A 26,117-nucleotide genomic window follows, 5' to 3' on the forward strand; every position below is an offset into this window, starting at 1 on the left:
CTGCAAGGAAACCACCCAGCTCAGACAGCCCCAAGGACGCCATACTCCTCCTCCTCCTCCTCCTCCTCCTCCTCCTCCTCCTCCTCCTCCTCCCCTCCATAAATTCCCCTTCTAGCACTGATGATGTTCCCTGGTTGGGTCATGAAATGCCTGAAAGAAAGTCTGAAAATTCACTCTCTCCATTATTCTTGTTCAACACAGGCTGCTGCAGAGAAAGAACACAATATTCCAAAAATCCACAATTGACAGTGAACTTTTGTAAAGAAAGGGACATTGAAAGACACAAATCATTAAAAAAAAAATCGCAAGCCAAGCAAATATCACCATTTGCATTTACAACACCTCCTGGCAGATTTGGTAAATGTCCCTCTCTAATTTACACGTTGTTGCAAATTGCAGGATAAGGTGTCTTTAAAGTAAAAGAAAAACCAGCAACGACAGTGCAAATCCTCTTGTTGTTAGGCGCATAAATTTCACTAATGGAGGCTTTCTAAATGCAAATTCAGCTGAATTTTCCTGGAGAACAAGCCACTCCATTATTGAAGATTGTTTCCATTAGAATCAATTTTCTCGCTCAGCATCTTCTTAATTCATTGATTTAATGATTTTTGCAAAGGGAACAAGTTCCTGGAGTGTCTGTGGAAGAGGACAGGGTTCAAAAGAGTCAAGATGGCAGCCACAACCCTTACTGACAGGTGTAGGCAGTTTATAGACGCATCCCTATGTGTCTATTAATGGCTGATTTGCCTCACTTTCCTATTGGCTTTGGATTTAGTTTGGTCTAGGACAGGGGTAGGCAACCTTGGCTCTTTTATGACTCATGGACTTCAACTCCCAGAATCCCCCAGTCAGCATGACATCTTAATCTAGGGGTGTCAAACTGCCGGCCCGCAGGCCGTACGCGTCACCAGGAAACCGCACCCACCCCATTGCCAGCAATGGAGAAAAAGCTCCAATAGGTCACACGACGTCACATGACGTTGCAAGTTTGACGTGTCTGCCTTAAAGGAGAATTCTGGGACTTGAAGTCCACCCATCTTAAAGTTGTCATGATTGAAAAAAACACTTTTCTGACTCATTTAAATAGTTCAGGTAGTTCTCATCTTACAACAGTTCATTTAGTGACCATTCGAAATGATAATGGCACGGAAAAAAGGGACTCACGACTGTTTCCACACACGTAGCAGCATCCCCAGGGTCACATGATCAAAATTTGGATGCTTGGCAACTGACTCATACTTACGACGGGGTCACGGGGTCCCCTTTTGCGACCTGACAAGCAAAATAAATGGGGAAGCCAGAGTCGTTTAACGATATTACCAACTTAACAGCTTCAGTGATTCACTTAACAACGGTGGTAAGAAAGGTCCTAAAGTGGGAGAAAACTCACTTTACAATTGTCTCGCTTAGCAACAAAAATGTTGGGCTCCATTGCGGTCATAAGTCAAGGACCACCTATATCTTTGATTTGCAAATTTCCGCTCCATTAAAAAAAACACGTCTCGCTGAGCGCTGCCTTCAAATCAAACCAGGTTTATTTATTTTGTTGTTCCTTCTACGTTCAAGCACCAGGTGCAAATCCAGCCAAGAGCTTAATTGCGCTTTTGATCATCAGAGAGGTTGCCGAGTGCTACAACTTTAGGTGATTATCTCAGCCTGCCTCCAAAATGCAATTTTCTGCTGAGGACTCTCATATCCTACCTACGCACACTTTTTCCGGTGACAAAAACCTATACATTCAAACCTCCTATCAAGAAAATTAGATTTTAAAATGGTTTTCGTCTCAAGGGGAAAGAGAGAACTTCTTCTCTGAAATAATACATTCAGTTTTCTAAATTAAAAACGGCGGCATATGCAGGTAGCGGGATATCTGGAAAACTCCTTTTGTTCAGAATCGACAGGCCTCTGTTAGACTCTCTGATTTATTAATAAATTCTGCAGATTCAAAATTCTCCAGATTTTTCTAAGGCGTCTGTAATCCAGAAAAGGGATATTTTTTTAAAAAAAATAAGACCAGAATCGTGTTGTATTGAGTAACAAGAGAGAAGGAGGGGGATTTTATACCGTTTTGGGGCTATTAATTTAATTTTATTTTAATTTGTACATTGCACCGTTTTAATTTGCCCTGTAAACCGCCCTGAGTCCTTCGGGAAAACGGCGGTATATAAATCGAAACAAACAAATAAATAAATAAAGTATGTGCAGCAGAGTCAGTATTAGGAGAAAACCAATTTATAGATGTTTCTTTTTTTAAAAAAGGAAAAACAAGCAAAGAGCCACAGAATAAATTGATTTAAACGTAGGCCAAAGTATCCCACGAACAAAGAAATGAAATGTCTAAATTCAACGTGTTGAGCTTTGAAAGGGTCAAAGAGGCATGTGTGACAAAAGGGGGCCTTTAGAGGTCATCTAGCCCAGCCACCTGCTCCCAGGATCCCAGGACACTGCGATGTCATGAATCTTGAGTCAGTTGCCACAGTGTCTGAATTATGATCACGTAACCACAGGGACGCTGCAGCGGTCATAAGTGTGAAAAACAGTTCTTTTTTTCTTCGGTCCGTTGTAATTTCGAACGGTCATTAAAATGCACTGTTGTAAGTCAAGGACTATTTGAATCTGAAAAACAAAACAAAACTCTGATTTTAGGTTTTGATGTTTAGAATGATTATAATTGCTGTTATAATTATATCTATATCTACATCTATCTATCTATCTATCTATCTCTAGATATCTATATCTGAATATCTATATCTGAATATCTATTTATTTGTTTGTTTGTTTGTTTGTTTGTTTGTTTGTTTGTTTGTTTTTATATACCGCCCTTCTCCCGAAGGACTCGGGGCGGTGTACAGAGCAAGGTAAGTATACAGTAGAAACAATAGTAAAATAAATGAAACCCCAAAATCTATCAGGCCAGGCCGGCTTGCTGGAATAGGTAGGTTTTTAAGTCACGTCGGAAGGAGCGAAGGTCGGGGGCCGTCCGGATCTCGGCAGGCAAGCAATTCCAAAGGGTTGGCGCCCCCACTGAGAAGGCCCTCCCCCTGGGGGCCACCAGCCGGCATTCTCTGACCGGTGGCACCCTGAGGAGGCCCTCTCTGTGGGAACGTACAGGACGGAGGGACGTTGACGCTGGCAGTAGGTGCTCCCGTAGGTAATCCGGACCCATGCCATGTAGGGCTTTGTATGTCATCACTAGCACCTTGAATTTCACCCGGAAGGCAACTGGAAGCCAGTGCAGCTCACGGAGCAGAGGTGTAATATGGGAGTATCGGGGAGCCCCCAAAAGCGTCCGTGCAGCTGCACTCTGTACCAGCTGAAGCTTCCGAGTGGCTTTCAAGGGCAGCCCCATGTAAAGAGCGTTGCAGTAGTCAAGGCGAGAGGTCACAAGTGCATGGGTGACTGTACGCAAGGCATCCAGGTCCAGATAGGGTCGTAGTTGGCGCACCAGGCGAACCCGAGTGAAGGCCCCCCTGGTCACAGCTCCTATGTGATCTTCTAAGGAGAGCTGTGAGTCTAGGAGGACACCCAGGTTGCGAGCCCTATCTACGGGGGGCAGTAACTCACCCCCAATATTAAGGGATGGGATGTATCCTGGCATGCCGGTATGTACAGCCATTCAGTCTTGTCGGGGTTAAGTTGAAGTCTGTTCCTCCCCATCCAGACCCAAACCGCCTCCAGGCAACGGGACATCACTGATGTGGTTTGGAGTTGAGATGAAAAGCTGGGTGTCATCAGCATACTGATGATACCCAACTCCAAAGCCACGAATGATCTCACCCAGCGGTTTCATGTAGATGTTGAACAGGAGAGGCAAGAGGACCGACCCCTGAGGAACTCCGCAAGCGAGAGGCCTCGGGGTCGACCTCTGCCCTCCTGCCAACACCGACTGCGAGCGTCCCAGGAGATAGGAGGAGAACCACTGAAAAACCGTGCCTCCCAATCCCCTGAGGCGCCGCAGCAAGATACCATGGTCGATGGTATCGAAAGCCGCCGAAAGGTCTAATAGGACTAGGACAGAGGAATATCCCCTGTCCCAAGCCCTCCAGAGATCATTCACCAGAGCGACCAATGCCGTCTCCGTGCTGTACCCGGGCCTGAAACCCGATTGGCACGGGTCTAGATAATCCGCTTCATCCAGGACCTGAGGAAGCTGATGCGCCACCACACTCTCGACAACCTTCGCAAGGAAGCGAAGGTTGGAGACCGGACGAAAGTTATTCAATGTAGCTGGGTCCAAGGTGGGCTTCTTGAGGAGAGGTCTCACCACCGCCTCTTTCAAGGTGGCGGGGAAGCGACCCTCATTCACAGAAGCAGAGATGACCGCCAGGAACCAGCCTCGTGTCCCCTCTCGAGCTGCATAAGCCAGCCAGGAAGGGCACGGGTCCAATATAGATATATCTATCTATATCTATCTCTCTATCTGAATCTATCTCTCCCTCTATGTCTATCTGAATGTCTGTCTGTCTGTCTGTCTGTCTGTCTGTCTGTCTGTCTGTCTCTCTCTCTCTCTCTCTCTCTCTCTATATATATATATATATATATATATATATATATATATATATATATATATATATATATATATATATAGTTCTACGCGGGGGAAAATCCGAATAACCAAAGATCCACATACGAACACCCGCGAAAACCTCAGAAAACATATATATATATATGTGTGTGTGTGTGTGTGTGTGTATGTGTATGTGTATGTGTATGTGTATGTGTATATATATATATATATATATATATATATATATATATATATATATATATATATATATATATCATCCATATCTCTCTCTCTCTCTCTCTCTCTTGCTTGAAAGATTATAAAAGAAATTATAACATTTCTTTTATAAATTATCAAAGAAATGTAAAGCCAAAACTTGATGCTGTAAATTTTTTTGTGTTTTTGTGCTGGAAAAAAAAAACCAGTAGTCACTTCCATTTTTTTTTCTTCCTTTTTGACTTAATTCTCCCTTTTTCTTCTTCTCTCTTTAACTTTCTCAATTTTTATTTGTGTTTGACCTTGTAATAAACTCTAAAAATGTTTTTTTTAAAAAAATGAAAACTTTCCTTTGAAATTACTGCTTGGAGCAGATGAGCCATCTTGCTCCAGATGCTAAAATACTAAACGGCCTTCTGTACGTGCCTAGAGGCACTTTCCACAGAAAGAATTTGTGTTCCTGAGCATCGCCATAAACTGGACCATCCTAACGATCTTGAGCAAATTAGGACTTCGAAGCATAATTATACATTTTTAACCCTCATTAACCATCTGCCTTCTGACCAGATGTTTTAGGGAAAAAACCACTAAAAAAATATCTGAATTTATTTTTCATTTGCTATCTGCTGGGTTCGCTACATGCAACTTTTCCTACGGTTTGCATGCAAACGTGTGCTTGTGCATATCATTGGGATAATAATTGTTTCCCCCAATATATTATTACCTTTTCCAAAACCGTTAGGAATTTTCCAAATTGAATTATCGCACTGGTTGAAGACAGTTGCTAAAAACAGCCACTCTGTCCTCCTAAAATATTCTGAAATTGAGTTCACAATTGAACTTTTTTTTTTTTTTGCAACAGGACAAAAGAGATGGCCAACACAGATTTCAAGATGCTTGTTCAAGTTTCTAGTCCCCAAGGCTGAGATTTATTTTTCTCGATCATCTTTTTTTAAAAAAAAAAAAACGAGTCCAAAGTGAGGCAAACACTCAGAGACATTGAAAGGATGCAGAAAGTCTTTTTTTTTTAAAAAAAAACACCAAGTTTATTTCTCCCTCCCTCCCTCCCTCTCTCTCTCTTTCCCCTCCCCCCTCTTTTCTTGCAATTTTCTCTCATCTTCGCTCACTTTTTCCGGGATGGAGATTTAGGATTTCCAGGTGTTTTCGCACGTGCTCTGGAACTGCCTCTGAGTATGTCTTTGCCACTGCTCTTTCCTCCTGCCTCTTTCTTCCTTCTCTCCGATTTTGTCTCATTCCCTTCTTTCTTGCTCTGTTTATTCTTTGTTCCCTCTTTTCCCTCCTTCTCGGAAGCTTCCCTGTCTTCTTTTTCCTCTTGATGCTTCTTCTTTTCTTTTTTCCCCTCTTTCGATTTTTTTTCTCTCTTCTTCTGGGCATCCACTTTGCCAGATACGGTGGGCAGTTCTTCTTCTTCCTCCTCCTCCTCTTCCTCGCCCTTCACGTTGACCAGACCTGGGGTGGGAGGGGGGGGGAAAGGAAGAGAGCGGAGAAGATAGAAACCAAAAGTGCCATGAACAACGAGAATGGGACCCTGGGGGCTCTCTGAGCTGGGTGGTTTTATCTGCGGACGTTTCATGACCCAACTAGGGAACATCATCAGTGCTAGAAGGGAATGGAGATGCAGTTGGTGGTGGTGGTGGAGGAGGAGGAGGAGGAAGTGGAGGAGGAGGAGGAGGAGGAGGATTGTGTGGGGTCCTTGGGGCTCTCTGAGCTGGGTGGTTTTATCTGCAGACGTTTCATGACCCAACTAGGGAACATCATCAGTCATAAGGGAATGGAGATGCAGTTGTTGTTGGTGGTGGTGGTGGTGGAGGAGGAGGAGGAGGAGGAGGAGGAGGAGGAGGAGGAGGGCTGTGGAGTCCTTGGTTCTCTCTGAGCTTAATGGTTTACTTGCAGACGTTTCACGACCCAACTAGGGAACATCATCAGTGATAAGAGAATGGTGGTGGAGGAGGAGGAGGAGGAGGAGGAGGAAGAGGAGGAAGAGGAGGACTGTGGGACCCTGGGTGTTCTCTGAGCTAGGTAGTTTTATCTGCGGACGTTTCATGACCCAACTAGGTAACATCATCAGTGCTAGAAGGGAGGGGGGGTCATGAGACATCTGCAATCCTCCTCCTCCCCCCCTCTCCCTCCTCCTCCCCCCTCCTCCTCTCCCTCCTCCTCCTCCTCCTCCTCCTCACAAACTCCCCTTCCTTCTAGCACTGATGATGTTACCTATTTGGGTCCTGAAACGTCTGCAAGGAAACCAGCCAGTTCCACAGTTTATGTTAAATGAAATTAAATAAATAAAATAAAATAAAATAAAATAAATGTATCCTCAGGGGTTTTTTTTTTCTTTCATTTGCACAAAAAGTTCACGACTCCCTTGGTTAAATTGGGCGGTTATAGAAAATGAATAGAATAAAATAATAATGTAAATGCAGGTAGTCCTCGACTCATAGCAATTTGTTTAGCGACCAACGTTGCAATGGGGCTGAAAAAAACTGACTTAAGAACATTTTTCACACCTACGACTGTCGCACCCCTCCCATCGTTACATAATCAAAATTCAGACGCTTGGCAACTGACTCGAATTTACGACGGTTGCAGCGTCCCGGGGTGTGAGTGCCAGGTGATCCCCTTTTGTGACCTCCTCATGGGCAAAGTCAATGGGGAAGCCAGATTCACTTAACAGCCATGTTACTCCCTTAACAACTGCAGGGATCCACTTAACAACTTGACAACTTGACAAGAAGGGTCATAAAACAGGGGAAAACTCACTGAACAACTATCTCACTTAGCAACAGAGGTTTTGGGCCCAATTATAGTCGTAAGTCGAGGACTCCTGTATGTATTCCCTATAATTTGAACCAGGTGAAAAAAAAATCGCTTAATTCTTATTAGCCAGCGGTTAAGTTTGTTGTTGCAAAACTCTCTTTAAAAATGTTTTCTGCAGATCAGATTCACTTGCCATTGAAAAGCGCAAGAAACTCCGTTTGCAGAAAAATTAACCTCACTGTTTAGGGAGTTAAGATACAATTAGCCAATAACTACCGGTATGTTTTAGTTACACTCATAATGTTTATTGTAATAGATTACCCCATGGCTGTGTCAATGTCATCCCTTCGTTAAATACAGATTATTAAAAATGAAGAATGCTTCCGTGTGGATACGCTTAATCGATAGCTATGTTACCCGTCCCAGCTTCTGCCAACCTAGCAGTTCGAAAGCACGTAAAAATGCAAGTAGAAAAATAGGAACCACTCCGGTGGGAAGGTAACAGTGTTTCCGTGCGCCTTTGGCGTCCAGTCATGCCGGCCACATGACCACGGAGACGTCCTCGGACAAGCGCTGGCTCTTCGGCTTTGAAACGGAGATGAGCACCGGCCCCTAGAGTCGGAAACGACTAGCACGCATGTGCGGGGGAACCTTTACCTTTACCTAATGTTTGTTCTGACTATTGTACAAGTGTCAAATAGGCAGTCCTTGATTTATGACGATAACTGGGACTAGAATTCCCCTCACTTAGCAGCACATTGCTAAGTGAGTTACACCTGATTTTATGAGCTATTTTTGCAATGGTTGATAAGCGAATCACTGCAGTTATTTAACAATAACTTCCCCCCACTGGCTTTGCTTATTAGAAGGTCACAAAATGGGATCTCGTGATCCCGGGACACTGGAAGCGTCATAAATGTGAATCAGTTGCCAAGTGCCCGTATTTTGATCATGTGACTGCTGGGATACTGCCATGGTTGTTAAGTGTGAAAATTGGTCATAAGTCATAATTTTTGAGTGCTGTTGTAACTTTGAATGGTCACTTATTCACTTAACTACTGCCTCATATAGGAACGGAAATTTTGTGGTCGTAAGTGGAGGATTCCCTGTATATATACAATCAAATCAAAATCACTTGGAAATTTCAACTACTGTATAAAGGTTGAAGCACCAAGATGGATTCCAGATAAAAGAAGCTTGTACAAAATCTTTACTCTTTCGCTCTGCTGGCTGGATATCTATCAGTGAAAAGAAAAAGTACAGAAAATTTATTTCATCTGCCTGAAAGTTTAATTAATACTGTGTTTTATTCAACCCTTGATTAAACTTTCATTTTTGGTGAACCCGATAGCTCTTAGAGATGTAGATTTTATAGCAGTGTTTTTCTTTTATAAACTCACCATGTTTTAATTCTATAGGTAAGGTAAAGGTTCCCCCGCACATGCGTGCTAGTCGTTTCCGACTCTAGGGGCCGGTGCTCATCTCCGTTTCAAAGCCGAAGAGCCAGTGCTTGTCCGAGGACGTCTCCGTGGTCATGTGGCCGGCATGACTAGACGCCAAAGGCGCACGGAACGCTGTTACCTTCCCACCGGAGTGGTCCCTATTTTCCTACTTGCATTTTTACGTGCTTTCGAACTGCTAGGTTGGCAGAAGCTGGGACGAGTAACAGGCGCTCACTCTGCTACGTGGCACTCGGGATTCGACCCGCCAAACTGCCGACCTTCTGATCGACAAGCTCAGCGTCCTAACCCACTGAGCCACCGTGTTTTTTTAGCTTGGTAAGTTTTAAGAGGTGTGGACTTCAATTCCCAGATTCCCTAGCTGGCATGCTTTAAGTGGGGAGGACTTCAACTCCCAGAATCCCCCAGCCAGCCATGCTTTAAGAGGGGAGGACTTCAACTCCCAGAATCCCCCAGCTGGGATGCGTTAAGGGGGGGCTTCCACTCCCAGAATCTCCCGGCCGGCATGCTTTAAGTGGGGAGGACTTCAACTCCCAGAATCCCCTAGCCATAATGCTTTAAGAGGGGAGGACTTCAACTCCCAGAATCCCCCAGCAGGCATGCTTTAAGAGGGGAGGAATTCAACTCCCAGAATCCCCCAGCCAGCCATGCTTTAAGAGGGGAGGACTTCAACTCCCAAAATTCTGCAGCCATGATGCTAGCTGTGGAATTCTGGGAGTTGAAGTCCGCACATCTTAAAGTTGCCGACTGTTGAGAAACACCAATTGAAAGGCTGGAAAACAGAGATGCAGAAGGGCGAAAACTAATTGCCCCAAAATTTCACTGAATATTTTAAGGTACATATGTTTCTTTTAGGGGCTCACCTGAAAATTGGGGGACCCAGCATGGAAGCAGAAAGGCAGTGGGTTAAACCTTCCCTCTCACGCACACACTGTTTCAAAAGTCTCTGAAAACTTGCTGCCTGCCTCCAGGACACGTTCTATAAGAAATCTGGCTTTTCGTGTGTCATCACCTGAAGCTGTTTTTCTGTCTTTTAATTACAAGCTGGCCAGATGTTTGACTGGGACGCCACGTCGCTTCTTGTTGGACCCAAACCAAGATTGGTTGGCTATAGCAACCAAAAACAGCTTGTTTCCTGCCACCCGCGAGGCAGACTTATAAATCTGAGAGAAAGACTGAACCAAAGACAGCCAGAAAACCAGAGAATTGACCGAATTGGGAGGGACTCCCAAAGACCATCTAGTTCACCCTCACCCTAACCCTTCCGTGACAGGCAGGGACACTAATTTGGCCATCCTCAAGACCTTTTGGACTCTTCTTTCAAACCCCTCCAGAGTTTGGAAAGAGCTTTTAATGACCAGGGTCCCATAGCGGAGGAGTTTTAATTTCTAATCCTCAAATTGGAAACACCCTTTGAGATCATCTAGTCCAACCCCTTGCTCATTGCAGGAATCCTCCGGAGGGCAAATGGGTGGCCTAAAAACGCAGTAAGTAAATACAGTAAAATCAATAAATATCCGTGACAAAGGATTACTTGAGCTGTACCAAACTGAGGTTTGTCATAATCCTCTTTCTAGATAGTCCTCGCTTTACGACCGGTGGCTTGGCAACCGTTTCATCTTACGATGGACCTCCTCTGACAGACTTGTGACCTATTTCTTTTGGAGTTAGGATAGCTGGGCATGCACACACACTTATAGACACACACACAAACACAAACACATACAGACACACACACACACAGAGACACACACATACACACAGCTTTTTGATTGTGTCTTTGGGAGCTTAGCAACCGACTCCCCTTAAATGGTCGTTTGCAGCATCCCACAATCCCATAACTGCGATTTGCAATGTTTTTCGATGGGTTTTGACAAAAAAAGTCCCATTGGAGAAAATAGCTTCGCTTAACGACTGCCGTGCTCACTTAAGAACCGCCCTAAAAACCTTCAGATCAGGTCACAAGATGCCTTGATTTACGACAGCAATGACTTATGACCGTAATTCCAGATTCAATTCCAGTCGTAAGTCAAGGACCACTGTGTGCCCTACTTATTTCTCGCCAAGGAGCCTCTGCCACTTCAGTTATGGCGACACCAAGCTGCTTCCTAAACTTTCTGTTGCTAAGCGAGGCAGCTGTTAAGTGAATTTTGCTCCATTTTACAACATTTCTCACCATACTGGGTAAGCCGTTGTTAACTTAGTCACGGTTGTTAAGTGAATCAGGCTTTCCCAATGACTTTCCTGCCAGAAGGTTGCAAAAGGGGATCACGTGACCTTTGCGACACTACAACGCCGTCGTAAATGCGAGTCAGTTGCCAAGCGTCTGAATTCTGATCACGTAATCACGGGGATGGTGTGAAAAACCACGGTATGTTACTTTTTTTAGTGCTGTTGTAACTTTGAGCAGTCACTAAACAAACAGTCGTAAATCAAGAACAGTCTGTAGTGGAAATAACGTAAATTCTTACCAATTCTTCCCTTTTCTCTTTCTCGCTGTCTGTTCTTTTCCTCTGGTGGCCTTGCTAGTGGCTGGTGTTTAATAAGCAATATCCACTTGTTCATTAAATATTATTTTATTAAATGTGAACGTTATAATAGATTAATAATAAATAATGCGTATTTTTTCCTAGCTGAACCAAGGATGGGGATGCTGGCTCTGATCCAAATTCAGGGCTAACTGGCTGAACAAACTAGTTTTCTAACAGCCTGGAGGCCTGGGGTGGTCCAATAGTCCTTGACTTATGACCATAATGGAGTCTGGAATTTCCATAAGTTATGACGGTCATAAGTCAAGGCACCCTGTGAACAAACAAACTCAATTTTAAGACATTTTTGCCAGTGGCCTTTAAGCGAATAGGGTGGTCGTTAAATGAAGCAATGCATTCCTGTGGGCGTTTTTTCCTGCAAACCATCCGAAAGGGAAAAATGAAAATAAATAATGAAAAAAGAAATAACAATTAATAAAAAGTGTGATTCATTGTATGTCGGCTATAAAACTGAGCCAGTTACCAAGCACCCAATACTGGTGTCTATTTCTGGTTTCAGGTAAAGCTGCCCCAATAGGAAATGATGAGTTTCAGTTAATGACCGCCATAAAAAAGATCGTAAAATGTTTCCAGTCACAACTATCATGATTTACAAGCATAACTGTGGACCTCAATGACGGTCGTCATAACTCAAGGACTACCTATAAATGCTTTTCCTAAGGAACAAAAATCCTCAATGTTGCATGTAAATCAGAGACGCCATCTTGACTTTTTTGACCTCCTCTCCCGTTCCAAAGCAAACCTATTCTCTATTTCCTGCATCCTTTTAATATTCATTTGTTTTTCCTGTCTTTGCACATTCACCCTTTCTACAGAATCCTCGAAGCACAAACAAGCCTGTTGCTAAGCAAGGCAGTTGTTAAGTGAGTTTTGCCCCATTTTACAACCATCCTTGCCACAGTCGCTAAGTGAATCACTGCAGTTGCTAAGTTAATAGCAGTCATTAACGGACTTCCCCCATTGGCTTTGCTCATAAGAAGGTCACAAAAGGGGATCACGTGACCTCAGGACACTGCGACCGTCTTACATATGAGTCAGTTGCCAAGAGTTTGAATTTTGATCATAAGGCCGTGGGGATGTCGCAACGGTCGTAAGTGTGAAACACAGTCATAAGTCTTTTTTCAGTGCAGTTGTAAATTCAGATTTAACTGGTAAAAACTAAATTTTTCATTCTTGGTATTCTTAACATCCTATATCGCTCTGGTTTCCCTTAATTTGCTAATTAAGCAAACCATATTTAATTTTATTTCAGGATCTGGATCTAGAGAAATCCTGATCTCAGGAGGGATCTTGGAGATCTAGTAGCTCAACTCAAACCTCGATTTTGGCTTTCTTTGACTTGCCATCTCTCCCAAACCGATTGGTGGATTTTAAAAAAACCAAAGCTTTTAAAGCTTTTAATTCCCTCTCTCCTATTAATCTATTCCTCTCTTTTCTTTCCATCTGTTAACTGGGATTCCTACACAAACCAACATTGACCAGCTTTGCAGCCGAGACTTCACACACCTGCATTGTTCTGCTTCGGTCAAACAGGCACTTTTTTGATTAAATCTGGCTGAAATTCAGCCTTTTTTTTCAATGTTTATTGCATTTTTGATCCCACCCTAATTTTCCATGAAGGACTTGTAGCAAACAGACCACAATTAAAAATAAACCAACATTTGGGGGGGATTTTTTTTTTTATCCCCTACAATTTTCAGCTTCACTGGTTGATCTTGTGAGGGGATTCTGGGCGGGCATATATGCAGATTTATGCAAATAAGCAGAATTATTTATGCAAGCAGGATGACACACCGCTAAGGATTATGGGAGTCTAGGCAGGAGTCATCCAGAAGGAAGCAGCCGATGTGCATTTCACTCACGGGTGGTCAAAAAAGTCAAAATGGTGGCCACCCATGATATAATAGCACAATACTTTTTTTAAAAAAAAAATGAGAAGTTGGCCACTATCTTGAATTTTTTGACTACATGCTGCAGATTTCTGCTTTCTTTGTGAGACTAGGCTAGGAAGATCTGGTTGAAATCTGATTTTTTGGGATCCCCCCAAAGCTGCAGGAGCGATGCAGGCAGTCCTCTACTTATGACCATTTGCTGAGGTTGAAAAACTTGTGTTTACGGGTAGTCCTCGACTTACAAAAATTTGCTTAGTGACCTTTTGAAGTTACAATGGCACTGAAAAAGGTGACTTATGACTTTTTTTGACACTTACGACCGTTGCAGCCATCCCCCCGTGGTCAGGTGATCAAAATTCCGACGCTTGGCAACTGACTCATATTTGTGACGGTTGCAGCGTCCCGGGGTCACGTGATCCCATTTTGTGGCCTTCTGACTAGTGAATTCAACGGGGAAGCCGGATTCACTGAACAACCGTGTCCCTAACTTAACAACCGCAGGGATTCACTTAACAACCGCGGTCGTAAAACGGGGCAAAACTCACTTAACAACTGCCTCGCTTAGCAACGGAAATCTGGGGCTCGATTGTGGTCGCAAGGAGAGGACTACGGTGTATTCGATGGCGAGCTGCCTGCCGTGCCTCTGCAGGAGTCCCTGTTCGGAGGCGCTGGGACGGCAGAGGCGAAGGAGAAAGCTAGAAGAGGAGCGACGTGGCCGGAGGAGGAAAAAGACAGGACAGAGACAGGATCGCCGGAGGAGGAGGAGAAGAACGTTGGAGGGGAGGGAGAGCGGGCGGCGGGCGCCCCCTAGTGGGCTTCCCTCGCGGCTTCCTCTTCTTCCTGGAGGGCCGGCAAGGAGGCGAGCGGGCGCGCTTGCAGCTGAGCGGAAAGAGTCGGGAGACTTTCGACAGAGCCTGTAAGACGCAGAGAAGCGGGAGAACGAAGGACAGGAAAGGAGGGAGGGAGGGAGGGAGGGAGGAGAGCGAGGGGAGGAGGAAATGGGAGGGAGGGAGGAAGAGGAAGGAAGGAAGGAAAGAAAGGAAAGAAGGAAGGAAGGAAAGAGAGAGCAAGGGAGAGAAAAGGAGAGGAAGGAAGGAGAATGAGGAGGAGGAAATGGGAGGGAGGGGGAAAGAGGAAGGAAGGAAAGGAAAGAAAGAAGGAAGGAAGGAGAGAGCAAGGGAGAAAAATGAGGGGGAAGGAAGCAGGGAGGAAGGAAAGGGAGGAAGGAGAGCGAGGGGAGAAGGAAATGGGAGGGAGGGAGGGAGGAATGGGGAGAGAAGAAAGGAGAGAGCAAGGGAGAAAAAAGGAGAGGAAGGAAGGAGAATGAGAAGGAGGAAATGGGAGGGAGGGGGGAAGAGGAAGGAAGGAAGGAAAGAAAGAAAGAAAGAAGAAAAGAAGGAAGGAAGGAAGGAGAGAGCAAGGGAGAAAAAGGAGAGGAGGAAGGAAGGAGAATGAGGAAATGGGAGGGAGGGAGGAAGCAATGAGGGATAGAAGGAAGGAAGGAAAGAGAATGGGAAGAGGAAATGGGAGGAAGGAAGGAAGGAAGACGGAAGGAGAGAGCAAGGGAGAAAAAAGGAGAGGAGGAAGGAAGGAAAGAAGGAAAGAGAACAAGGAAGGAAGGAGGAAGGAAGGAAGGAAGGAAGGAAGGAAGGAAGGAAGGAAGGAAGGAAGGAAGGAAAAGTGTCAAGAGTTGCATAGAAGTTCCCTTACTTGAAAGAGCCAGTGAACTTGTGATCAGAGTGGACAGTCCTGCCACTCCTATGGCCGCAGCGCAGAGTCCGGTCATTGCCAGGGGTGGGTGTGTCCCTCAGCCTTCTAATGGGGGGGGGGGGTTAGGGACACAGCTGGCTGCAGTTCCTTTCTGTATAGATGGTCCCCAATTTACGTCCACAGTGGGGACCAGAATGTCCATTGCTAAGCAAGACGGTTGTTAAGCAAGTCCCCCCTGATTTGACAACTTTTATGCCAGGGTTGTTAAACGAATCACTGCCCTCCTGACAAGGCCAGTCAATGGGCCCAGCTGTACTCACTTAACAACCAAACTTATTTGCTTGCTTAGCAATACAAAAAATTCCATTCCTGATTGTGGCCGTAAGTGGAGGACTCCCTCCACCTGGTGCCCCAATTTCTGCCCCCCCTAAGCCCAGAAGAAAAATGGGGGTCCTCCTCACCTCCTGGAATCTCAGTCAGTTCGTTGAGGGGGGGGACGGTGTCCAGCTTGTCCGCGTACATCTTTGCCGCCTGTCTCTTGGCATAGCGCGCTTCGATCTCCTTCTTGGTCCTCGGGATGCGGCACTTGAAGATGCAGCAGAGAGTGATGACTAAAAAAAAAAAGGAGGAAGGGAGGGTTAGGGTTGGCTGGAGAGAAATGAGGGGGTGGCTCAGGAGAGCCCTTCCCCCCATGGGAAGATGGACACCCCCGCCCCAGATGTGGGGTTCCCCCAAAGGAGAGACCGTTGCTTATTCTCCCAGCTGAAGCCAGAAACCTGCAGTGCCCAGGTTCAATTTTTTAAAACTCACAAATGAATGTTGGAAAGCAAGGGGGGAAAAACGAGGGTGTAGAATGGAGAAGAAAGAGAAAATAAAAACGAAAGGAAAGAGAGGGAGAGGAGAAGAAGAAGAAGAGAAAGGAGGAAAGAAAAACAGAGAGAAGGGGAAGGGAGGAAAGAGAAAGGAAGGAAAGGAAAAGAAAGAAAGAAAGAAAGAAAGAAAGAAAGAAAGAAAGAAAGAAAGAAAGAAAGGAAGGAAGGAAGAAAAAGAAAGAAAGAAAGAAAGAAAGAAAGAAAGAAAGAAAGAAAGAAAGAAAAAGAAAGAAAGAAAGAAGGAAGGAAGAAAAAGGGAGGAAGAGGAAAAATGAAAAAGGAGAGGAAAAAAGAAAAAAGACAAAGAAAGGAAAGAAGAAAGAAAAGAAAGAAGTAGGGAGGTAGGAGGGAGAGGGAGGAAAAAGAAGGAGAAAGGAAAGGAGGAGAAAAAGAATGAAAGAAAGGAAGAGAAAGAAATGGAGGAAGGGAAAGGGGGAAAGGAAAGGAAAGAAGAAATAAGGGAGGAAAGAAAGAAAAAAAATAAAGGAAAGAAAAAACGGAGGAAGGAGGAAGAGAAAGGAAAAAAGGAAGGAAAGAAAGAAAAAAAAAGAAAAGATTGTAAGTTGAGGATTACTTGTATAGTGTGGTTTACAGAAATTAAATTAAATTTAAAAGCCCCCTTTTTTTCCCCCAGCATCGCCATATCTTTCCACAGCTGCCAAATGAGTGCTGTTAATTCGAGGACCCTCCTTCTGTCTTGGGAGGGTCCTCAGCTAAAAATCCGCAGCTCCCGTTTTCCAAAGAAACCCTCCAGATCACAAATCCTTTTGATCTGTGGCTTAAAAAGATCTGCTGGGAAAGTCAAATGTGACGGGGAGGCAAGACCTACTAATGCGCCAGTTGGCAAGGTCAAAACACTTTGGCCGTAACTTCGCTCTCCGGCATGCTTGGCGCGCATCCCCTGCACGATGCTCATGAAATTAAATCTGCCTCAAAAAAAAAAAAAAAACAACCCACCCCCCCAAAAAATCCCCCACTCCTTAAAAAGCTACTTTTCTCTTCCTGGCAGCTTTTTCGGTGGGTCTGTTTTTTCACTGTCAGCCGCGGGAAAAACCTGGCCGCGTTTCCCGCGATGATGCTTATTTAATGGTGCAAATATTTCCTTCTCTGTCTGGGAACATTTTCTTCTGGCCTTTCTCTTCCAGTGCCAGCGAGCAGGCTGCAGACCTGGAAAACGGCCCGCGCCAGGTGGAATCAATGGGGCGTGCGGTGGAACAGTTGCCGTTTGCTTAATTCCCGGGGATAGGAGAGAGTTCGAATCCTGTCAACCGTGCTGCCGTAAATTACGGCTCTAAAAAAAAACAAAAACGTCCAGATTACCCGCTCCAGGCGGCAGTTCAACCTGAAGAGCTACGGAGGGGGTGTAATTGGCTTTGCACAGAAGGACGGTCCTTGACTTACAACTGTTTTTGTTTAGCAACATTTCAAAGCTACGATGGCATTGAAAACCCTGACGTGTGACCGTTTTCTCAGACTTATGACTGTTGCAGCATTCCTGCAGTTGTGTGATCAGAAACCAGCCGCTTGGCAACCAGAACGTACAGGTTGTCCTCACACTATGACCACAACCAAGCCCCACATTTCTGTTCCTAAGTGAGGCCTCAGTTAAGTGAATTGGGCCCCATTGTATGACCTTTCCCCTTGCCATTGTTAAGCAAAGCCCTGCAGTTGTTAAGCTAGTAACGTGGTTGTTAAGTGAATCTGGTTTGACCATTGACCTTGTTCGTCATAAGGTAGCAAAAGCCGATCACAGGATCCTGTGACACTGCAACCGTCGTAAGTATGAGTCAGTGGCCAAGCAGCTGAATTTTGATTACATTATCGTGGGGATGGTTGCAACGGTCGTACGTGTGAACAATGATCATTGGTCACTTGTTTTTTTGGTGCTGTTGTAACTTTGAAGGGGCACTGAATGAACTATTGCAATCTGTACACTGCAGGTGTCTTATAGGCTAGTCCAGGATCTACAAACGTTGAATGCAAAGATCTGGAGTCCAGCTGTTGTGGCCCAACTCTTGGAAGACTTGACCATCTCAGGTAGAGATGGACCTCAAGACTCCAGAAAACAAAGTCTTCCACTGCTCCATAGCTCTGGCCATCAAGAAATCCCTCTGGACGTCTTCTTGAGGACGTCCATCTTCCACAGTTGGGTCTTCTCCAGCTCTTGGACATCCTTGGACATCCATCTTCCCTGGAACGTCTCTTCACGAGCTGGAAGGTGCTTTGATGTCTCCTCTTAGCTTTCTCTTCTGAGGTTGAGCACATCCCGTTCCTCTTAAGTTCTTCATAAGAAGCTGTAGGACCCACGCCATCTTCATTGTCTTCTCCACAGCTGGTCCTCAACTTACGACAGTTCATTTAATGACCGCTCAAAGTTACAACGGCAGCGGAAAAAGTGACTTAGGACCATTTTTCACCCTTACGACCGTTACAGCATCCTTATGGTTACATGATCAAAAATCAGACGCTGGGCAATTGACTCATATTTATGATGGTCACGGCGTCCTGGGGTCACGTGATCCCCTTTTCCAACCTCCCAGTCAGGTTAATGGGGAAAAACCAGACTCACTTAATAACCATGTTACTAACTTAACAGTTAAAATGATTTGCTTAATGACCGTGGAGAGAAAGGTCGTAAAATGGGGCAAAATTCAGTTAACAACCATCTCACTTAGCAACATAAATTTTGGGCTCAATTGTGATCGCAACATGACTGTCTGTATTGGCTTTCCAGGACCTTAGCAATCAATCAGTCAACCAATCAATCAATCGTCAATGTCAATCAATAAATCAAATCTTTATTTGGTCATTGTCCAGACTTCTTAGCATCCTTTTCAGATTGGGCCTCAAATCCTCAAATTTATTTAGTGACCTTTGAAAGTGACAACTGTAAAGTGACACGAGTGGTCCTCGCACTTGTCACCATCGCAGCATCACCATGGTAACATAATGGTGATCATATGACCCTGGGACACTGCAAGCATCATTAACCAATTTCCAACTGTCTGAGTATTGATCATGTGACCACGAGGACAATACTATGGTTGCAAGTGTGAAAACAGTCATAAATCACTTTTTTCAGTGCCGTTGTGACTTTGAATGGTCACTAAACAGACGGTTATAAGGTGAGGACTACCTGCACATTGTATTGGATGACACCAAAGATTGTTGTTTTTTTAATACTGTCCAACAGGGATGTCCACAGGAGAGTTGGTCAAAAAAAGTCAAGATGGCATAAAACAATGGCTGGAAACTGACCAAAGAGAGAAGCAACCTGGAATTAAGGAGAAAGTTCCTAATAGGGAGGACAATTAACCAGCGGAACAGCTTGCCACTAGAAGTTGTGGGTGCTTCATCGCTGTAAGTTTTTAAAGAAAAGACTCTATTCTATTTCATTTTGTATCCTATCCTATCCTATCCTATCCTATCCTATCCTATCCTATTCCATTCCATATTTTCTATTCTATTCCATTCCACATTTTCTATTCTGTTCTGTTCTGTTCTGTTCTAATTCTCGGCCTCCATTTTGACTTTTTTGACCTCGCCAATAAAACTGGCACTCAAGGGGATGGAAATTTTAAAAAAGGAAACAGCACTTACTAACACTCAGCACAAAAATGGCAAAAATTCCAACCACTTGCCAAAGCCGCAAACCCCAAATCACCACGGTTTCCGACGTGACGGGATCCGGTTTCTTTTTCGGCGTTTCAGTGGTCGCCTACAGAAACACAAAGAGGCAAAAGAAAGGAGGAGGAGGAAGTACTAATACCACTTTACAATGCCTTGGTAAGGCCACACTTGGAATACGGCATCCAGTTTTGGCCACCACGATGTAAAAAAGATGTCGAGACTCTAGAAAGAGTGCAGAGAAGAGCAACCAAGATGATCGGGGGCTGGAGATTAAATCATATCATGAACGGTTGCTGGAATTGGGTAGCTCTAGTTTAACGAAGAGAAGGACGAAGGGTGACATGATAGCGAAGTTCCAGTATCTCAGGGTCTGCCCCAAAGAAGAGGGAGTCAAGCTATTCTCCAAAGCGCCTGAAGGCAGGACAAGAAGCAACGGATGGAAACTGATCAAGGAGAGAAGCAACCTAGAACTAAGGAGAAACTTCCTGACAGTGAGGACAATTAACCAGTGGAACAACCTTCCTCCAGAAGCGGTGAATGCTCCAACACTAAAAGTTTTTAAGAAGAGACTGGACAGCCATTTGTCTGAAATGGTACAGGGTTTCCTGCCTTAGCAGGGGGTTGGACTAGATGACCTCCAAGGTCCCTTCCAATTTTTATTATTATTATTATTATTATTATTATTATTATTATTATTATTATTATTATTATTATTATTATTATTATTATGGCAGAGGGAATTCTGGGAATGCACTGCCATCTTGGCTTAAGCAGCCAAAACAGACCCAGAGGCTTGTGGGAAAGAGGAAGTTGGAGATTCATAGCCAATTTTGACTTTTGTTAATTGCAGGTTTTGTGATGCAGCTATTTGAAAACTAAATTTAACTACCCTGGGGGGCTTTTTTCTTTATAAATATTTTATTAATTTTCTATTTTCACAAGCAAGTGCTCAATAGACAACGTGATGACTGAGTCCATTAGTAATTTGGTGATACATATAAGTTTTTCCAACTAAGTCCAATGTTACACCCGCCAGTATATCTTCTCTCGTTCTGGTAATAACAATTTTTCCGCATTAGGCAAATACAATTCTTCTTATTGTTACATACAAGTGCACATCAACATTTGATACATTTTTCTAATAGTATCAATAATAGTGTAAAATATCTTTCCTATCCAAAGCATATCTTAATTGCATTTGCATTAAATTTCCACTTATTTAATCCATATCCAAATTTTTTAATCCATTTTTAAAATCCATATTTTTGCTTTTTTTCAATTTTAGTTTCCCATCCATATTCAGAGTATCCCAATCATTTATCAGTTCAAAACAAGTTATATTTGGGTAACCAAGAGAGTCCCTTATTCAAAATTCTTAACTTATTCTTATTTCCCTTCTCATAGGTAAAGGTAAAGGTAAAGGTTCCCCCGCACATGTGCGCTAGTTGTTTCCGACTCTAGGGGCCGGTGCTCATCTCCGTTTCAAAGCCGAAGAGCCAGCGCTTGTCCGAGGACGTCTCCGTGGTCATGTGGCCGGCATGACTAGACACCAAAGGCGCACGGAACGCTGTTACCTTCCCACCGTAGCGGTCCCTATTTTTCTACTTGCATTTTTACGTGCTTTCGAACTGCTAGGTTGGCAGAAGCTGGGACGAGTAACAGGCGCTCACTCTGCTGTGCGGCACTCAGGATTCGACCCGCCAAACTGCCAACCTTCTGATCGACAAGCTCAGCGTCCTAATCCATTGAACCACCACGTCCCATTTTTCCCTTCTCATACCAAGATACAATATTCTAATTACAAATCCTATCTATCTATATATAATAATATTTCTATTTCTAACAATCTACTCTTGACCATATTTAAACCTCTAATCAATAATATAGCATCCCTTCTAATCGGTCAAAGCTTTTGCTTCCTTCAGTCTTACTCTAGCTTTCTTTCTTTGCCAACTAGCTTTCCAAGTCAGTGCTTTTGGATCATCAAATAATTCTTCTATTTTTGTATACATATTATTTGGAACAAAAGAAACAATTTAGTTAAAATATTTTTGGAAGAGCTACCACCTCTCTCCTTCCTTGTCATCCAGCATGTTCTGAAACCTTAATTTATAAACTCTCTCTTCCGTTTCCAGTATTATATCTTCTGAGTGTTCATTTATCTGAATCTGGTCGTTTGCTTCCTCTTTTGTGTCAGCATTCTCTAGCAGTTTTCCTTCTATATTCTGGTTTGCTGGGGGTCCTTTTTCAATGGTGGCAGCTTCAAGGTGTCTGGACTTCTACTCCCAGCATGCCGGCTGGGGGATTCTGGCAGTGGAAGTCCTCCCCCTCATAAAGCATGGCTGACTGGGGGATTCTGGGAGTTGGTATCTAAACCACTTAAAATTGCCAAGCTTAAAAAACACAAATCTAGACAGCCCCATGTCTACCAAGTGTTGCTTAACTACAACTCCCATCATCCTCCATCTTTCCTTACCTGGGGCTGCTAGGTGTTGCAGTTGACCACGAGGGCCTGAGTTATACAGCTATTCCTCTACTCACGACCACAATCAAGTGACTGAGACATTTGTTAAGTGGGGCCTTGCCCCATTTTACAACCTTTCATGCCATAGTTGTTAAGGGAATCCCTGCAGTTGTTAAGTGAGACACACCATCGTTAAGTGAATCTGGCTTCCCACGGACTTTGCTTGTCAGAAGATCACAAAAGGGGATCATGTGACCCTGGGACTCTGCAACCGTCATAAATACGAGTCAGTTGCCAAGTGTCTGAATTCTGATCCCGTGTCCATGGGGAGGCTGCAACGGTCGTAAGGGTAGAAAAACGGTCATAAGCCAATTTTTTCAGTGCTGTTGTAACTTTGAAGGGTCACTAGATGACAGTTGGAACAGTCACACTGAATTGTGTGCAACATTCATAGGGCGCTTTGAGGACAAGATTACACAACCCTTCGACACACTCCTGCACACACACACACACACACACACACACACAAAGGTTGCTATCTTCCTTGAAGGCTCTGTTTCTGATTTATTTCGAGCGCATTATGTTTCTCGCCCGTCTCCAATTTCAGAACATAGCCTGGCTGTTGTTGTTAAGAGTGCATAAACTAATCCCTGCCTTTAAAAAAAAACTAGAATGCTAAATTGTGATGCCTAACACAAAGACACAAACACACGCATAGACCCCCCCCTCCTACTGTGCTCAATCTGCAGAATTGCTGCCATCCCTGAATCCAACTAAGCAGGTACAAGAGCCAAAAGAGTTACCGACTTTCAATTTTATCTCAAGCACGGGCAGTCCTCGCCTTGCGACCACAGTTGAGCTACTTAACAACTTACCACACTAGAATGTCCCTTGCTAAGCCAGGCTGTTGTTAAATGACTCGTGCCCGATTTTAAAACCTTTTCTTGGGCACGGCTGTTCACCGAATCTCTGCCGTTTGTTAAGCGAGTCCCAAGGCCGTCGTTAAGCGAATCCTCATTGTTTTTGCTGGTCGGCTGGGAAGGTCGCCAAGGGTGATCACGTGACCCAGGGACGCTGCAACGGTTGTTAAATACATTCATGTTAACTCTGATCACGTGAGCGTGGGTCTGCTGTGACAGTCGCAAGTGTGAAGACCGTTCAAGTCAAGCCGGTTTCCAACAAGAAAAGTCAAAGTTGGATTCGCTTAACAACCACATGATTTGCTTAACTTCTGCGATTCGCTTAACAACCGGGGCATAAAGGTCGTAAAATCGGGCGTGACTCACCTTGCTGAGGAATGGAGATTCTGGTCCCCAATTTTGGTTTAGAGCAACAGCTGGCGTCATAATCTGAGGACTACCTGAATTACAACTTACTCTCTAGCTAGAACAAAGATTTGTTTGCTTAGCGATAAAATTCAGAGGCCCTTAGTCCCAGGAATATCTTACTTCCTTGCTTTGCAGCCCACTATAAATATTTTCAGAATCAGAATAACAAGAGTTGGAAGGGACCTCGCAGGTCATCTAGTCCAACCCCGCCCTGCCCTCCCTCGCCCGCTATTTTCAGTGGAATTAATCTCCGTTGTAGGATAAGAACTGTGGCTTGACAACTAGAATTTCTACTTTTTGCTTGGAAGAAACAAAACTTTAATTGTGGAATTTGACAATTAGAACCGTTTATGATTCTAAACATATCCTATATTATATTTAATTTTAGAGCAAGAGGTTTAATGTACATTTGCATGGTATCTGTGCCGAAAAAAGTCATAAATCATTGAATTCTTCTTTCTGCTTTATTTTTTGCTGACTCTTAAAGCCTTACTAAAAGATAAGGCAAGGAATTCTGAAACATTTGCAAACAGAGGAAAATAAATATATTTGCTGAGCTTTTTCTCTGCCTTTTTGACCTAGAATAATGAAACTACAGGGGGACAACAGTTCCTTTGGGTTCGCAAAGCTTAAATTAAATAAATATTCCAGCTCCAGAGCCACAGGGTTGAAAGTCAAAATTATTTGGAAATTCCTGAAAACCACTCCCTGTTTTAAAGAATTCAAGTACATTTTTTCTTGGAGATTTCCTGCAACTTATCTGATACTCCACTAAATACCTTTTGTTGTTTTTCTCTTTTTGTTTGCAAAATTCCTGGCTTAAACCTACCTCAAACAAAAGCCCCAACTAGTATCTCTGTAAATTCTTTTGTGAGAGCTGGTTGACTTGATCTCAGACTGAAGGGAAAATTGGGATTTTTGCAGTGCGAAACGTACGGCTGCGATTGAGCCCGATATTTCCGTGGCTAAGTGAGACGGCTGTTAAGTGAGTTTTGCTCCATTGGATGACCTTTCTTACCACAATTGTTAAACGAATCACTGCAGTTAGTAACATGAAACTGGTTTCCCAATTAACTTTTGCTTATCAGGAGGTCATAAAAAGGGACACTGCGACCGTCATAAATATGAGTCGGTTGACTGGCGTCTGAATTTGGATCATGTGACCGTGGGGATGGCTGCAATGGCCGTAAGTGTGAAAAACGGTCGAAAGTCCCTTTTTTTCAGGACAGTTGTCATTTTGAACGGTCACTAAATGAATCGTCATAAGTTGAGGACTACCTGTATTTGGGCAGTCTTAGCCTGCGGGCTAGTTTGTCTCCTTAGTTATTTTGTTTATTTAAAATATTTATGTAACTTGCCTCATCTTTCAATCAACTCTGGGCGTCACCCAATGAAAAAATGAAGGAGATAGAAAATCAGATTAAGCCGCTAAGATTTGATTGATTAAAAAAAATTGGCACCATTAGCCTCGTGGACCATCGGATCTGGATCGGCAAAATGTGATGGCCAGAAAGTGTTGGGAAAGAGATCTCCACCACCCCACCCCCACCCCCCAATTCTCTGCTGGCATTTACTGGCCGCCCAGATATCTGCAATCTAGATTTGACAATCCTAAGATTCTTTCCTTCTGGTTAGGACTTGGAAGAATTTGGCACAACGATATTTTGGGATTTAAGGGTCCTTGGTGCTCTCTGAGCTTTCCTTGCAGACGTTTCGTGACCCAACTAGGGAACATCATCAGGGCTAGAAGGGAGGAGGAGGAGGAGGAGGAGGAGGAGGAGGAGGAGGAGGAGGAGGAGGAGGAGGAGGAGGAAAAAGGAATATGGCATCCTTGGGACTCTCTGAGCTGGGTGGTTTCCTTGCAGACGTTTCATGACCCAACTAGGGAACATCATCAGTGCTAGGAGGGAGGAGGAGGAGGTGGAGGAGTAGGATTGTGTGGGGTCCTTGGGGCTCCCTGAGCTGGGTGGTTTCCTTGCAGACGTTTCGTGATCCAACTAGGGAACGTCATCAGGGCTAGAAGGGAGGAGGAGAGAAAGAAAGAAAGAAAGAAAGAAAGAAAGAAAGAAAGAAAGAAAGAAAGAAAGAAAGAAAGAAAGAAAGGGAATGTAGGGTCCCTGGTGCTCTGTGAGCTGGGTGGTTTCCTTGCAGACGTTTCATGACCCAACTAGGGAACATCATCAGTGCTAGGAGGAGGAGGAGGAGGAGGAGGAGGAGGAGGAGGAGGAGGAGGAGGAGGCCTGTTTGGGGTTTTTGAGCTGTGTTGTTTTCTTGCAGATGCTTCATGACCCAACACTGTCAGGGCAAGTTACTGTATATAAAGAAGGAGCAAATCCCACTTTTAGCACTGGTGGTACGACCTAGTGGGGTCATGAAACGTCTGCGAGAAAAGCTCCAACCTCAGGGAACACCAAGGACCCCCCCCCCAGTTCATTCCTGAGCTACAAATATTCTCAGCTGTTCTTGGGTCTCCTGCATCATCACCTATCCTTTGGATGGAGTCACTCCAGGCACCCACCCCTCACCCACCCATCCATCCATCTCCCAGCAAACCCCCCCCATCCCTTCTGGCCTCCCCCCCCTGCCGATCCTTCTGGCCTCCGCTCCCTCACCTGAATTAGCTGGCTCCAGGCAGTGCTGGAGTAGCAGAGCAGGATGGAGGGTGAGCCCCCAAACGGACAGAGGGGGCTTCGTGCGTTCGGATCCCAGGCCAT

General features: G+C 44.3%; 1 protein-coding gene across 1 annotated transcript; it reads right to left on the minus strand.

Annotated features, from left to right (window-relative positions):
- Positions 1-5,846: 5,846 nt before the first annotated feature.
- TMIE (transmembrane inner ear) lies at positions 5,847-26,117 on the minus strand (the record flags this gene model as incomplete). Its single annotated transcript, XM_083380289.1, has 4 exons — positions 5,847-6,193; positions 15,571-15,720; positions 19,582-19,699; positions 26,016-26,117. 4 exons carry the CDS (start codon positions 26,115-26,117, stop codon positions 5,847-5,849), a joined length of 717 nt encoding a protein of 238 aa, XP_083236415.1.

The sequence above is a fragment of the Vipera ursinii genome, assembly GCF_947247035.1.
Source record: "Vipera ursinii genome assembly, contig: scaffold_283, whole genome shotgun sequence".
Classification (NCBI taxonomy): Eukaryota; Metazoa; Chordata; class Lepidosauria; order Squamata; family Viperidae; genus Vipera; species Vipera ursinii.